At 32.4% G+C, this 15528-nt stretch overlaps 1 protein-coding gene across 2 annotated transcripts; it reads right to left on the bottom strand.

The window, feature by feature from the left end:
* Positions 1 to 3448: 3448 nt before the first annotated feature.
* On the bottom strand, positions 3449 to 7091 carry LOC133687786 (protein NDL2). 2 transcript variants are annotated; one of them, XM_062107108.1, is made up of 11 exons: positions 6883 to 7091; positions 6169 to 6268; positions 5606 to 5703; positions 5380 to 5468; positions 5129 to 5189; positions 4937 to 5023; positions 4761 to 4838; positions 4622 to 4681; positions 4428 to 4483; positions 4073 to 4208; positions 3449 to 3981 (listed from the first exon to the last, which is right to left on the bottom strand). In XM_062107108.1, exons 1-11 carry the CDS (start codon positions 6940 to 6942, stop codon positions 3760 to 3762), a joined length of 1047 nt encoding a protein of 348 aa, XP_061963092.1. In that variant the 5' UTR covers positions 6943 to 7091; the 3' UTR covers positions 3449 to 3759. The 2 variants fall into 2 exon arrangements, with proteins under 2 accessions (XP_061963092.1, XP_061963093.1); XM_062107109.1 differs by having other exon boundaries at positions 4622 to 4678; positions 6883 to 7086.
* Positions 7092 to 15528: the final 8437 nt, after the last annotated feature.

Genomic DNA, 15528 nt, shown 5'->3' with positions numbered 1-15528 from the left:
GCGAGTGTAGAATCATGTTTGTGTCTTCTCAACTAATTCCTTGCTTTTATTTTTACGAGGTAGTGTATCAAAATAATGCCACTATCGTTATTTTATACTACACATGATCAAGAACCTGCAATCTGTCTACCATGTCTGTACAGTACAATTGTGTATAATTTGTAATGTAAGCTGTTTTTGTTGACCTTATGAATGGACGTTCTGCGTTTACCATTATACCAGCCGTCTTGAATTCTTACTGGGATATGAGCTTATCTGAGCCACCATCTGCTGGAAGTTGTTTTACTTGGACGCTTCCATGGAATACCCTGTGAAGTTTGTCTCCTTCGCAAAAAGGAATTAAGACTCAATTCTGTTACCTAAAGAGAACAGATTCTAGTCTTGTAATAGCTCTCATATCTTTGTTCATTCAACAATTGAAGCACATACCTGGGAAGGGAAGTGATAAAAGCTCTTCTCATTCTCAACGTGTGCGGTGCAGTGTATTGAATGATCCAAATTACATGTGTTGGTGAAGCGAATGGGGCTGACGAAAAGAGGGATGATATTGCATGGATGATTGATGACTCTTTTATAATTAGGTAGAACTTTATGGATTGTAAATTTTAATTGCTCTCGGAAAAAAAAGGAAGTAATTGCGAAAAAATTGATTATTTACTATCTATATTTTAAAGGTTTCAAACCCCAGGGCCGGCAAGGAAGAAGATGCATGAGGTTTGATCTCTATTGTGTAGGTCAGTTTTTGAAGGGGACAGGAGAGGATGTCGATTCAAAAAACAATGGACTATCCTTTTAACCTTAAAACAAAAGGTAGAACATGCATGTTTGGCCTTTAAACCGTATTAATTATCACTAATCTTTACCCAGAAAAACTATGACCAAACTCAGACAGTGAACTCGTGGACGTCCCATTAGGAGTTCAACTTTTAACAAAAACACAAGCACTCCACTACATACGCGCCATGTCTTTGTAGTGCATGCAAAGCTGTCAGCAATTTCTGGACACGCCGGCCCTATAAGAACCCGCCTTGCCAGTTGCCACACCACTCTCTGTCAATACTCAATAGATCAGAAACAGGGAGTTGGAGGAGTGGCAATGGCGAAAGTGGTGGTGGTTTTCGACTTTGACAAGACCATTATTGACTGTGATAGTGATAATTGGGTCGTATAAGAGTTAGGTTTCCATGACTTGTTCGCTCAGCTCCTTCCTACTTTGCCTTGGAACCATCTCATGGTTAGTTCTTAAATATGTATCACTGATTTACATTAGTTTATCACACATTATTAATGTCAATGTTGCATGTAATTGGCAATGACCTTTTTACAAACGGGGTTCATAACACCCTTGATTCTTTGATATATAGTAGTAGGAGAATGATTTCCTGTTTGTTTTACTAAGGAAAAAACAAATAAATGTTGCTGCTTTTTGTCTGCTCTATATAATTTTTATTATTATTATTGGTTCTGGAACATTAGAGGGATTGATTATTTAGTTCTAAAATTCGTTTTTCTTTGTAAATATCAGAGACTGACATGCAGCTAGTATTTTTCAGGATAAGATGATGATGGAGCTTAACTCCTGAGGGAAGACAATACAGGATATTGCTGAGTGTTTGAAAAAAGTCCCAGGATTATCTCTGCAATTAAATCAGCCCGTGCTTCTAGGTACTGTAACACAACTGTTTCTTCTTCTTCTTCTTTTTTGGTCCAGAGGGAGGCTCAAGTCAATGGGATTCAGGCTAGTCCTTCCTCGGTCCCTAAACTCCAATCCCACCCCTTCCAGGGTTCTGGTTTGAACCTGAGACTTCCTAGTGGAATGATATTCTTCACAGTTAGGTGTCGCCTTTGAGACATGCCTCAACTGCTATTTTCAGTGATACACATAACCATGTTAGGATAAATTGCACAATTGGTCTTTCAGGTTAAGAGTTGATACCAGGACTGTCCCATATTCTGATTTTGCCAGTTTATGTCCTAGGGGTTCGAGTATATGATGTATCAGCTCACAAATTCTTAATGCTGTACAGAAAAGAAAAAAACATTGCATGCATGGATTGCTCGGGTGTGATTTAGCGATTCGAATGACTTCTTTATAGAGACATTCTTGATGGACTGATGGATTGCTTCTCTGAGATCAACACAAACCCAAGCTATGTTGATGCAGAAAGAAGCAACAAGTCATCTTCTCATATGTACATCATTTGCCCTCCCAATATGTGCAAGGCAAGTTCATTAGTTCCCACTCTGATGGCGTTTTTAATCCCCACTAAAAGAAATTCTAATTGCTGCTGTGCATGAGAGCGGCAGCTCGTGTGTGCTTGAAAAATAACTCTTTAGGATGATCACTGAATTTAGAAAATGAGAAAAACTAGCTAGGGGATTTTCAACAAACAAGGCTGGAATAAAGAATTGAGGATATTTTGGCTTTACTAAAAGTACCTCCTGTCAATACCCAGTAAAAAATACCATAGTCTTGTTTTCTACCGTTACCAGAAAAGAAAAAGGAACCAGAAAAAATTCAACCAGGCCAAGAGAATACTATAAAGAGAATTTGAGGCTATAATATCATGTCAAACACAAGATTTTGGTGTGAATACTCTCTTTATGAGAATTGCTTTCTTTATTTACATTGAGACTGGAGCACATTACAAGGCTAAAAATCAGCCTAATAATGGTATCGGACTATACAAGATAAGAATAAAGTCCATCAATTATATACCTATATAATAAATATTTCTATATATAGCTAGACTAAATAAGATAACACGTATTAAGCCATCAATTTTGCTACTGATTTTCTTAGAAATGACTTTGCTAATGACAAGTTTATCATCATTGAGAAACAGAAAATGACAAAAGAACACTCGAAGCCTTGAACCACACATAGCACCCTCAACCACCCCGTTGTCATGAGTGGTAGGAGAGCCCCACCATCCTGGACATTTCATGGCGGGTTGTGATTTCATTTTTTATGCCAAAATGCAACCAATCAAGATCCATGTTGTTCATGAAACTTCTCCAGCTTTGCCAGGCAAGAATAATACCTCATGCTAGAAGAATATCCTGCTATGATATCTAACAATATTGACACTCCATTTGGCTACAGTTAACCACTCATTATACTTTTTAAGTGCCAGCTCGGCTCATACAAAGAAGATAGTTTAGAAGAAATCCAAACCAAACTCAACACCACTGGTGCTCAGGTCTTGTCGCAGTTATGAGGCTGAAGGAAATATTAAAATTCCAAAAAGGTCCCCATCATTCAATACCATCTGTAATAGGAAAGGGACTTTCCACTAGTCACGGCATCAGCAAGCTTAAATTACCAAAAACAAAAGGATTAAAAACCTGCCAAAAAGCTTGCTCTCTTACCTTATTAAGAAAGACATAGCTGAATTGACATGGAACCCAACAAGAAGAAATATGTATACTTTAAAACCTGTGAAAATGCAAGTTCAACGCCCAACCTTTATTGTCGCTATCATTATTTGCTTATCAGTGTAAAAAAAATTATTTCAAGGATTTACAACTGAACCCCCTCCTCTCAACCTCAACTAACGTTTATGATACAAATAAAAGAATGGCAACATCTGCTTCTTTCTAAATATTTTTCCCTTGTATCTTTCCTCTTGACTTCTATCTACATTCTTCTAGCAATCCTCCAACATTTATAATCCCAACCAATCAAAGAAATTAAAAACTCCTCCAATAAATAGATTACAAAAAGCATTCTCCCCTTCCCCGGCCATTCATATCCTTTTAAACTTCTAGAGATATGCGTGTTTTTATTGGTTTTAACTTCAAACCCATGCTTTCCGGCGATAGAAGCTCTGGTGAGATGCAAATTGGACTCAGAGGACTTCTTGGACTAACACTCAACTTAGGTGGCCTGTACATACCATATCCCATGAGAAAGTATTCCAGTGGTATTAACATGGCATGGGGCTGCTCCTCTGTCACCATTGACCCACATGCCTGAACCTGTAGGGAATAGTTTCAATAAATAAAACGTGATTCCAGAGTCCCGGAAACCAAATTTTAAAAGTAATGGAAATAGACCTGTAATGCATACCTCAACTAAGGCACTACATCTTCTGTCAAGTTTTGAGTTCATGTCAAGAGCCTCAAAGTGAAACGGAGAGCTCTCACCAACATATAATAGTGAGCGACAACGTAGTTTTCTCAGTCCATCACTAATGTCTTGTCTCCTGCAAGAAACCAGTGAATAACGACTTAAGTTACATTGCATAGCATGTGTTTGGCATAGTTGCTGCATAACATGTGCCACCTATCTATGGGCATGATGAACACAAAGCAGTGCCCCATGGAATAAAAAACAAAACTCAACAAACACAAAGGGCTTGTATGATTTAAGCTTGTTAGATGGGTGCAAATGCAAGAAAAACTAAAAGGAGAACAGGCATTACCCATTCATTGCTTCAAGAAATCGCCACACATTTAAACCCTGCCTCTCATCCAGCAACTGACAAAAGAAACACACACACCATCAAGTGTGAGTATATGTTCTCGACTGCCAATAATCAGTTGATTTCAAGTTCTGGTTTTATAAATGGAATCAGAAAATGAATAAACAAATGGATAGGCAAGGCTGATGACTAACTCTTCTGCAGGCCTGGACTACATCTGATTCTGGTACTTGAGCACTACCACGAGCTTCCTGCTACATTGTTTAGAATCAAACCATCAGAACAAACCAATTGCAGATAGACTTAATTTATGAACTAGAAGCACAAGAGTACCTTGCTGAAATACCGCTTAAGTAATAATTCCTTCACCACTCCACACATGCCGTAATAGTATAGTAAATTAGACAAGACCTGCAAGTAATTTAAGAACAGATGTAAGAATAAGAATGAGAATAGGATAACTTGACCGACAGCAGATCACAAAAAGAACTGTTACAAGAATAAGAAACCTTGTTATACAGCCATTCTGTCCAAGAGGGTGCATTGCATAGAGGGGAAATAAGTATCAAGCCAAGAACACGCTGTCTATATTTCATCTGTGGCCAAAGCAAAATAAAAACACCAGTAAATCCCAGGTCAAAACAGAACTTCGAATCATTAAGTAGAAAATCATGTGAACCATGCCAAGGATGAAAGCATACAGCAAATAAGGTAAGAATGTAAGCTCCAGCAGTAACCCCCATACACATCACTGCATCAAGTCTGAAAAAGAAAAGAAATGTGACAGAACGAAAAAAACCCATCAGATTATTCCCCACCAAAAACTAAATAAAGAAACAACAATGTCCATGATATACAAAAGGCGACAGTTGAGGCCTTCTGAGCATGCAGTGCTATGCCTGGATAGGCCATCTAAAGAAAATTTCAAGCATGTCTAACGACATGTGCTTACCCAAAATAGTTGAGAACATCAGCAATTTGGTCTGCCAAGTCATCAACAGAAAGCAAAGGGTCATCAGGACTAATTGTGGCAGCTCCCAACTGCAATAACTCTTGAAGAAAGTGCCACATAAGAAACACAGGGAAAGCATAGCATTCCACAGAACCAGAAATTAAAGCAGTGTGGGCATGCAACACATTCAGAACTGAGATATGCAATCAGTGGTCAAGCTACAAACCTCATGCCCAGGAGGACTAATGTGATATATGCAAAAGTTGTGAAGGAGCAACGAGCATGCTTCAGGACAAAAGAACAATCCTTGAAAACAAGAAACATCTGCTTGCAGGGTGCATAGAAAGAAGTTTAAGTTAGAGCATGGTTGACACTTGGCAGCGTGCCTCCAAAAAAAAAAAAAGCTCAGTAAAGTCTATGGTATTTTCAGAATCATGCACTGATAGAACTAATAAAAATAATAAACCACCTCCATCTTCAGTTCCTAATCCACAATGTGTGAATTTTCATTCAAGTTGCATCTGTGAGCTTAGAAGCAAATATTCTAATGAGACATGGACATAAATCTCTATAAGTTCCCACATGATTGGACAACTTGATCTATTTCTCCACATGTATTTTTCAAAACAAAAGCTACTTCGACATATGCCAAATGCCAGTTAATGAAAACTTGAGAAGTTGAATGCGAAAAAAAGCATGCAAAGTCACATATGCATAAAAACCAAATATCTATAATCAGCATGACAGACGGAAAAAATGAAATGAAATATACAATCGCAGTTTACTTACGATTTAGAGCTAAATCAGGATAAGTAACAAGAGCGGGCTTGTCTTGGTCTCCATATACAGAAACCGACACATAACCACAGCAAGTTTCAACAACATACTCCTGCAAAATTGAAATTCAGTCAACAAAACACTCAAAAACAAACAAACAAACCACTACCTTCATAATTACAGGTTCATCGAATTTGGTAACAAGATCAATGCATAAACCAACCAAAACCCTTTTCTAAACAGATACAAAGCATTCAAAAGGTAAACCTTTGATGAAAAAAGGACCACTTCCTTTTACCTCTCACTTGCTCCACAAAAAAAAGCAAGTTTTAGGCATGCCCAAGTTAAGTATATTCTACAAGCAGATGGAAACTTCCATGTGCATCACTTCTTTTTCAAAAACAAACCTTAACTAATTTGCCCATTTGGCATACAATCATTACTCAATTAACGAAATGCAGGTCTTCACATAATAAACCATATCATTTATTAATACAAGAATCAAACAACAAAAACATTTCTTTATTGTTTAATGTTTACCAAACCAAGAACCCAAAAACAGAAACGGAAATGGAAATCTTCAAGAATTAATTAATTTTCACATCATTCAAAAGAAAAAAGAAAAAGAAGACTGAAAGAAAACCTTGCCAGGATTCCTTTCCTTATCCCACATTTTCTCAGAAACCAAACAAGTTTCAAGAAATTATAATAAAAATGTGAATGTACCTTTCCACTAAGAGAAGGAGTCTCCATATCAATGGAGACTGAGTCACTTGAATCTCCCATTTCTTGATATTTCCCTCGTTTTCTTCTCTCCCTCTGTGTTTTTTTTTTTTTTTGCCTTCTCCTTCTCTTAATTTGAGGGTGCGGTGGGCTTGTCTTCCCTGCTTTTTATATCAATTATTTTTCCTTCTGTCAATCATTTATTCATTTTCTCTTTCTTTGAAAAAAAAATAAATAAAAGAAAGAGTTAACTCGAGAGCGAGTCACCGACGCTCGCAGAGGACTCACGAGAGGCCCGTATCTAACTTAAGCTCTGGTTAATTTTAACCTGGGTTGGAGACCGACAGTTTCTTAAAATTACTATTTTGTCCCTTTTTCAATGGACATCTGCTACTTCTAAGGATTTTTTTAATTTATTTTATTTATTTTTGGGGTTCTTTTATATACGGTTGATTATTGACTTTTGACTAATAATTACGAGTGTTTGGGTACTTGTGGGGCATAGAACCGTTTGATCAATAATTCCAACCCTTGATATAAAGATATTAATATGAAGCAGGTTAATTTTTAAAAATATATTTTTATATTTTTTAACTTTTAATCTAAATACATTAAAATATAAAAAAATATCAATTTAATATTTTTTTAAATAAAAAAATTTTTAAAAAATAAAAATCATCACAGTGTCACGCGGGCACTAACTTGCTACAATGGGTTGTTTATTATGTGACTATCTTGCATCCCATAATTAATTTCATAGATTTAATGATGTACAGTATAGTATTTTATATTACAATTACTACTAATTAAATTCTTGTTGAAACATTTCCTTTACTAGGTTCACGATATTCGTTTGAATTTATTGGTTTTTCTTGTATAAATACTTCTTTTTTCTCGCTATAGCTTGATTTTTTTCAAGCTACATTCATCGTCTCAGTTTTACATGGACGACAGCCTCTTGTTTCTATTGTTTCTTACACTACTACACGCACACTGTTCCATTTATTGCATAGTATGTGACCTGGCGAGCTAGAAAAAAAAATCTTGGCACTAAAAAAAAAAAATAAGAGACCACAGAAAAAAAAAAAATAAAATTGGGATTTAAGTCATAGACTGGGCTAAATTGAATAAATTTATCTTATCCCACGGCATCATATATAATAAACAAAGAAACAAAATAGGAGTGATTATGAAAAAAAATGTTAATTTAAAAAAAAAACAACAAAGAGGGTAAAAAAATCTAAGGGGAAGAAATGACTCAAACAAACTTAAGCGTGCTTATCGGCATGCTGCTCATGCATGAGACCATAATAATTTTTAAAAAAACCTGAAAAAATGATAGAATACGCAGCATCAAAGGATAAAAAAAATCAATATCACCCGAGTCAACTTTTTGAACCTGTCACCTCGATTATGAGCCCGACACAAACCTACTAGCGATAACCACGATTCTCAATTCACTACCAATTGGAGGATAAAACAAGAAAAAAAAGGAGTTAGTTTGACAAAAATCCCTTAAGAAAAATAGTAATATGAAAGCATAAAGGCCAAATGCTAAACAAAAAAAAGGTGGAAAAAACATTGATTGATTTAGGTGTGAAATTAGCAAAAAAAAATTAACAAGACAAATCAATTTAAAATTCTAAAATCAAAATAAAGAAGATAAAATTTGAAATCAAAACTAAACAGGAGAAAAAAATAACATTTCAATGTTAGAAGATGAAAATAAAAATCAATTTGATAAAAGCACAAAAAAATAGTAATATAAAAGAACGAGGACTAAATTCTAAACAAAGAATTAAGGGGGTATATAACATTTATTGATTAAATGGTGAAATTAAATAAAAAAAATCAAACATTTCACAAAAGAACCCAAAACAAAAACCCAATATCAAAATAAAGATGATTAAATCTACAATCAAAATAAAATAAGAGGAAAATTAACATTTCAATGTTGGAGGAAGAAATTGAAAAATAAAATTTGATAAAAGGCCTCAAAATAAAAAAAAAATATAAAAGAATGAGGACCAAATGATAAATAAGAAAAATAAAGATAAAATAAAATTAATTGATTAACGGGTAAAATTGAAAAAAACAAGCACTTGACAAAACAAATCAAAATAAAAAACTAAAAAAAAAAAAGGATCAAACACAAAACCAAGACAAAATAAGAGGAAAAGTAACATTTTAATCAAGGATGGATTAAAAAAATTAAAGTTTATAAAAAAATCAAGACAAAAATCATACAATAGAAAATAAGAGGATTATATCAAATACTAAGACAAAATAAGAGGAAAATATGGATTTTCTAATTAGATAACATGTTTTCCAAGGTAAAGAAAGAGAAAAGGAAAAATTAAAAAAAGAAAATGTTATCAGGGCCAAACCGCCACCCGAACCACCACACATGTCATCTTATTTGGAAGAGAATATCATGATCTTTCTAATGTCGTCGTGGATAGAAAATTTTCACTACCTAAATTCTCTACACGTGCTCCTTGAAGCATACAAAGTGGTTTAACATACTGGCACATATAAATACAACTAGCTAACAAATTTATTTTAAAAATCTATTTTTGAAAAATATCCGAGTGTCTCTGTCTTGATCTTATAACTACAAAAAAATTAAAAGGAAAAGATGAATAATCCCCGTACCCTAGCTGAAACATATTTGTTTCAAGGAGCAACAAAGTAAATTTAATAGGTTTTTTTAAGCAAAAAGACAAAATTGCCCCTGCATCAATGCAATTTCTTTTGTATTTCAAGGGCATTCGAGTCGTTACATTATATAATTAAAAATGAAAAAGACAATAATAATGAGTGATGGGTACATTTACCATTTCTATTGTACCTAGAGGCCACGTGAAATGAGTTTTTTTTTTTTTAATAAAAGCAGAATAGTGAATATGTGTGCACAGTAATTTCTCAATTTTTTTATTATTTTTTTTTAATGATAGTGTAATAAAACAGGGAGAGATTTTGTGGGACTTTTGAGATGCAAAGTCGCTCTTTCAACCACAGGATCATGTAGTTGAGACATCATCATGTGGTTAGATTGAAGTGGGAGCCAAAAAATTGCATGCAAAATTATATGAGCAAGAATGTCACTCTCCATTTGAGTTGGTATCTGTCATTGGCATTCACCAGACAGTAACCCACAAGTCCCTCTAGATGCTGCTGCTTCCATGTCCTTGTAAAGGACTATTCAGTATTGTCGGTTAATTTTTATTTTTTTTTAATATAAAAAAAATTATTCAGCTTACTAGGGACTATTTATTTTTGTGTTTTAAAAATATTTATATAAAAATCTATTTTTTTTAGTTTAAATTAATATTTTTTTGTATTTTTAGATCATTTTAATATGTTAATGTAATACTTTGAAAAATAACCATAACAACACTCCCAAACTGTTTTAGGTTTTTGAATTGGAAATATGTATATCACAGTGTTTTAAATATTGGTTTTATAAAATATAAAATAATATCTTTTTTATTTATGAAAATATACTTTATTTATTTTATATAGTTTTAATCATATATTTATTTTTTTTACTTGTAATTAAAATTGTTTTTCTTAAATCTATCCCTTTTTTTTTTCAAACTGCAAAAACAAAAGTTACAATAATGCAGACACCCACCAAAAACGTTCTCTATATAAAAATAAATAAATTAGGGTTTCAGCAAAAATTGCCGTTTTAACACAGACTGGAAGGAATTTATTTGATTCAAAGAAGCCTCTTTTAATTTGTAGATACGGGGTCGCCATCGTTTTCACTGTCATTTGTAAATTACTTGATTTTGACTCTCGAAACTTTTCACATGGCCATGGATATTTTCACTTTCTCTTTTTTGGGTCCCTTAATTCTGGAATCTTCTTTTGCTAAAGCTCATATGGCATCGCCTCGTGAAGTATATGTTTTCCTTTGTTTTCTAACCAATGAATGATTAAATAATTGGTATTATGTTATTATTTAACATATTTTTTAATGTAAATTTCCAAATAAATAAGTTTAATTTCTAAAAATCGATAATACTATAATCATGGAAAGATTTTTATCATATTTAAATTTACGAATTCATGTTCCGCTTGTTAAAATATCATTACTACTCTTTATACATAAAAAACTAAGAAATTATAATTACTATTATTGAATGAGAAAGATAAAAAAAAATCATTTTATTTAAATAGAAAAAAATTAGCTAGAAAAAGCATACAAAATAAAAAAAAAACAGGAAAGATAAAATTAACAAGGAAAGATACTGATTATTGAAAATGATAATATATAAGACCAGCATAAGCTAATTAATTATTATTAGCTCACTATAATATATTTAAGATGTATTTGATAGTGTAATAGTTTTTAATTTTTTTGTTAATACTAGAAAAAAAAATTGATTATCAAAGAATTTATTTTTTTTACACTGAATGTTGTATATAATTACATTTCAAATCTTAATTTTATAAAAATTAAAATAACCTGTTTTTATTAGTAAAAATTTATTTTATATTAAAAAATCCATCTCACGGTATTTTTAACCAAACATATATTTTTAAAAATTATAATTAAACTTTTTAAAAAAACATTATTTTTTTTAACCGGAAATCGATAGTAATTCCAAACACACTTGGAATTAGAGGCAAGTCTTTGCTTGATGGTTTGCACAATCCCACTAGAAAAGAAAAAAAAAAGTACAGTTGTTTGGCAGCATTCGTAACTTATGGTGCACTCTTAAGCCTTACCCCAATTTTTTTTTTAATTTTTAATTTTATTTTAATCTTTGACCAGATCCAGGAATGTGCTCTCTAAATCACATCATTAACACACCAACAACAAATATATATATACGAGATAACATGCCTGCGCGCTGCCGCGTGCTTATAAAACAAATGCACTTAATAGTGTTATAATTGTGAATCAGCTCTAGATAACTAATAGAAATTAAAGATATGATGGAGCAAATATTTCATGACGGGAAAAAAATTGTGTTGGTGATAAAAAACTTAGAGACTGAACAAAATGATTAGTAGCAATCTACAGTGTTTTGTGAGGAAAAATATGGTGCTTTCGCCATATGATTTAGCTTTTCAGTTAATAAAAAATAAAAAAAATTACAAAGCTAAATTCTCTACCAACTTAATATTAAAAAAAAAATCAACAAAGATAATTTTGGAAGGAAAAAAACCCATGAGAAAAAACATTGCAGCAATTGACAATGTTTTGTGAGGAAAACTATAGCGTTTTTTCTAATAAAATAAAATAAAAAACCATTTAGAGAAATATTGTAGTAATCCACAGTGTTTTGTGAGAAAAACTACAACGCTTTCTTCATATAATTTAGCTCTATTGTAGTTATAATTCTTAACCAACTCAATATTCAAAAAAAAAATCGACAAAGATAATTTTGGAAAAAATCATAAAAAAATCACATGGAAAAACACTGCAATAATTCACAGTGTTTTAAAGAAAAAAATACAAAGCTAAATTCTTAATTAGCTCAATATTAAAAAACAAAATCGACAGAGACAATTTTAGGGAAAAAAATAACAAAACAAACACCAAAAAAAGGGAAAAAATCATGTTGGAAACACTGTAGCAATTCACAATGTTTTGTGATGAAAGCTACAGTGCTTCCCCGCATGATTTAGCCTTATTTGTAATGACTTGTAATTTTGATTCACAAACAACTTAGTATTAAAAAAATAAAATTAAAAAAGATAATTTGAAAAAAATTATAACAAAAAAAACTATTCAGAAAGACACTATAGCAATCCACAATGTTTTATGAGCAAAACTACAATGCTTTCCCCACATGACTAAGCTTTATTACAAAGTTAAATTTTAACCAACTCAATATTAAAAAAAAGAAAATCGACGAAGATAATTTTAGAAAAAAATATTACAAAAAAAGAAAACACAAAAGAAACTGGAAAAAAACCATGTGAGGAAAAACTGTATCAATCCATAGTGTTTTGTGAGGAAAAACTTGTATTTACTTATAATTACAAATTTTAACCAGCTTAATAAAATTAAAAAAGATAATTTTAAGGAAAAACATAACAAAAACAGAAAAAAAACCATGTGGGAAAAAACACTGTAGCAATCAACAGTAATTTTTGAGGAAAGTTACAGTGCTTTCCTCACATATTGTAACTGTAATTTTTAACCAGCTCAATATTAAAAAAATAAAATAACAAAAGATAATTTATGAGAAAACCATTAAAAAAAATCATGCGGAGAAACACTATAGCAATCAACAATATTTTAAAGAAAAAAAATTACAAAACTAAATTCTCAATCAGCTCCATATTAAAAAATATCGACAAATATAATTTTGAAAAATAAAGAAATAAAATAGAAAAATTATGTGGAAAAACATCGCAGCAATTCACAATATTTTAAAGAAAAAAATTACAAAGCAAAAATTTTAACCAGTTCAATATTTAAAAAGTAAAATCAACAAAAATAGTTTTGGAAAAAACAAATGAAAAAAAAATAGGAAAATTGATAAAAAAAAGTAATTTTGAAAAAAAAACAAAAAAATAGAGAAAAGGGAAAGTTTAAAAAAGAAAAAGAAAAAGGAAAGCACTGTGGATTACTGTTGTAATCCACAGTGCTTTTGGGTGTGGGGAAACAGTGATTTCCCCACACCCTTTAGTTATATGTATAATATATATATATATATATATATATATATATATATATATATATATATATATATATATATATATATATATATAGTTTGTAATCATAAGGCAATAGAATGCTCCTTTTCTTTTATACATGTGCAGATCCACAAGTACCCCGTGAGATTCCCTAATAAATTACAAGGCTCCTTGCGTGTTTTACATTTCTTTTCGATTTTTCATCCTAATAAGTTTAAATGTTTGTTTTTATTACAATTATATTGATTAAATTTTGTGCATCGAAACCCTTTTATGCCTCGACCGTTTATATAAAGATTAGAGAATTTATTTAAAGATTTTACTTATTATAGCTTAACTTGAGGCTTAATTACACCCCCATTTTTGCAGAATTTAAAACACGTCTTTCGTTTAGTTTTGTGTACGTCTCTGGCCACCAAATTCAGGTGGGGTTGCAGGACGTAATTATAATCACAGCACCGACAATTCCTCGCCTCAAATTCAAATTCGAGTAGCCTTTAGTGCAATATTACAGGTTGTTTTTTTAATGGGTTTTAATAATATTTTTTATTTTTAAATTTTATTTTTAATATTACTGTATTAAAATGATGTAAATATATATAAAAATAATAATTTCAAACAAAAAAAATTAATATTTTTCAAACCGTGTTCACTAGCGCTGTCTATAAATGATTGAGTCCGATTTTTATAGAATTTATGGCTCTAAATTTTAGAGGGCCCACCGGTGGCCTGGTCATCCTTTCCTTTGAAAGCATTGTACACTAAACAAATTGCTAAAGAGATTTATAAAGATAGATTGCTGAAGAGGAAAGTTTCTTTCTTTATCACTAATTCTTTGAATATTGTTGTTCTCAATCATCATTGTTTCACTAACCCTTTAATCTAAAAGCCAAAACACACCTGTCGGTGACATGATTTTCATTCCAAGAACAGTGCAGAAACTTTCACAGAAGACTAAGCTAGCTTGTGTGGCATGTCCAAGGAGGCGAAAAGGCTTGATTTGGCGAGGCTTTTCATGATTGTTCAGGGCTCTCGTGTGTCTCACGTTTGAAGCTATTACAATCACAAGGGCGATGTTGCTTTGGGCGCAGGTGTTGAGCCATGTAATGCCTGCCGAGCTCTACAAATAGCGTATAAAAATGTGATTTTTTGCAATAGTTTATAGGGTGTAGTAGGACTTGCTTGCCACGATGCTTCTCTATTAGAGATTGTTTAGCTTATAAACGAAAATACATGGAGATCATGATATCGTCATTATTCGTGGAGGAAAATCACGGTGGACCCGCCCGTGTCATTGACTCGTGGGAGCTTACAGCATATATTACACGTGACACAGAGTTAGTATTCACGCTTGGAGAAAAGTGCCTTCGAAAAGAAAATTCGGCTGGTATGGCTCCTCCTCATTTTCCCCTTTTATTTATCTATTTATTTATTCAAAATAAAAGGACCCAGGACTTGATTGCATATGGCTGGATGTGAAAGTCAGAGAATCGAACCTAGGCAATATTGTCGGCAGAGTATCTGGTCCCTCCTCACAGCTGGATCAGAGGAACGTCAAGTGCAGCTAAGATTGTACTAGTTATGACGCAAGAGGCCCAAACCAAAATGGATGGCAACTGGGAGCCCATGCGGTTTCTGTGCCTTAATGTTGATATGGGCCTCACAAACTTTTGCTTATGGGCTAGGATCTTTCCTAAAATGAATGGGCTTTTCTGGATTCTGTAACCTCATACACTGAGAATTTAAAGGATCAAAGCTTTTAAGCTTTTAAAATTCGGCCAGCAAATCAACACTTGATTAAAACCAGGCCAGGTTAAAATATAAAATAAAATAAAATTTTTATTTATTTTTTAACTAAAATAATATCATTTTAAATTTTTTAAAAAATTAACCCAGTCAAAACCTGAAATCCGAATCTTAAACCAGACCAGGTCTAAAAACTATGCAGGCATAATCATTCATCCGTTGATTTTTTTTTTCCATTCG

The sequence above is a fragment of the Populus nigra genome, chromosome 3 (assembly GCF_951802175.1).
Source record: "Populus nigra chromosome 3, ddPopNigr1.1, whole genome shotgun sequence".
NCBI classification, from domain to species: domain Eukaryota; kingdom Viridiplantae; phylum Streptophyta; class Magnoliopsida; order Malpighiales; family Salicaceae; genus Populus; species Populus nigra.
Note: the sequence above shows the minus strand (reverse complement) of the source record. Positions and strands in the feature narration are given on the sequence as shown.

Bases quoted from the DNA above. Each gene is read 5' to 3' on its own strand.
- LOC133687786 (XM_062107108.1), bottom strand. From the start codon at position 6,942: ATGGGAGATTCAAGTGACTCAGTCTCCATTGATATGGAGACTCCTTCT. The intron at 5,190-5,379 runs GTAAGCACATGT...TTTCTTTTTCAG, and splicing joins GATGTTCTCAACTATTTTGG to ACTTGATGCAGTGATGTGTA. The intron at 4,682-4,760 runs GTACTCTTGTGC...TAAACAATGTAG, and splicing joins TTAAGCGGTATTTCAGCAAG to CAGGAAGCTCGTGGTAGTGC.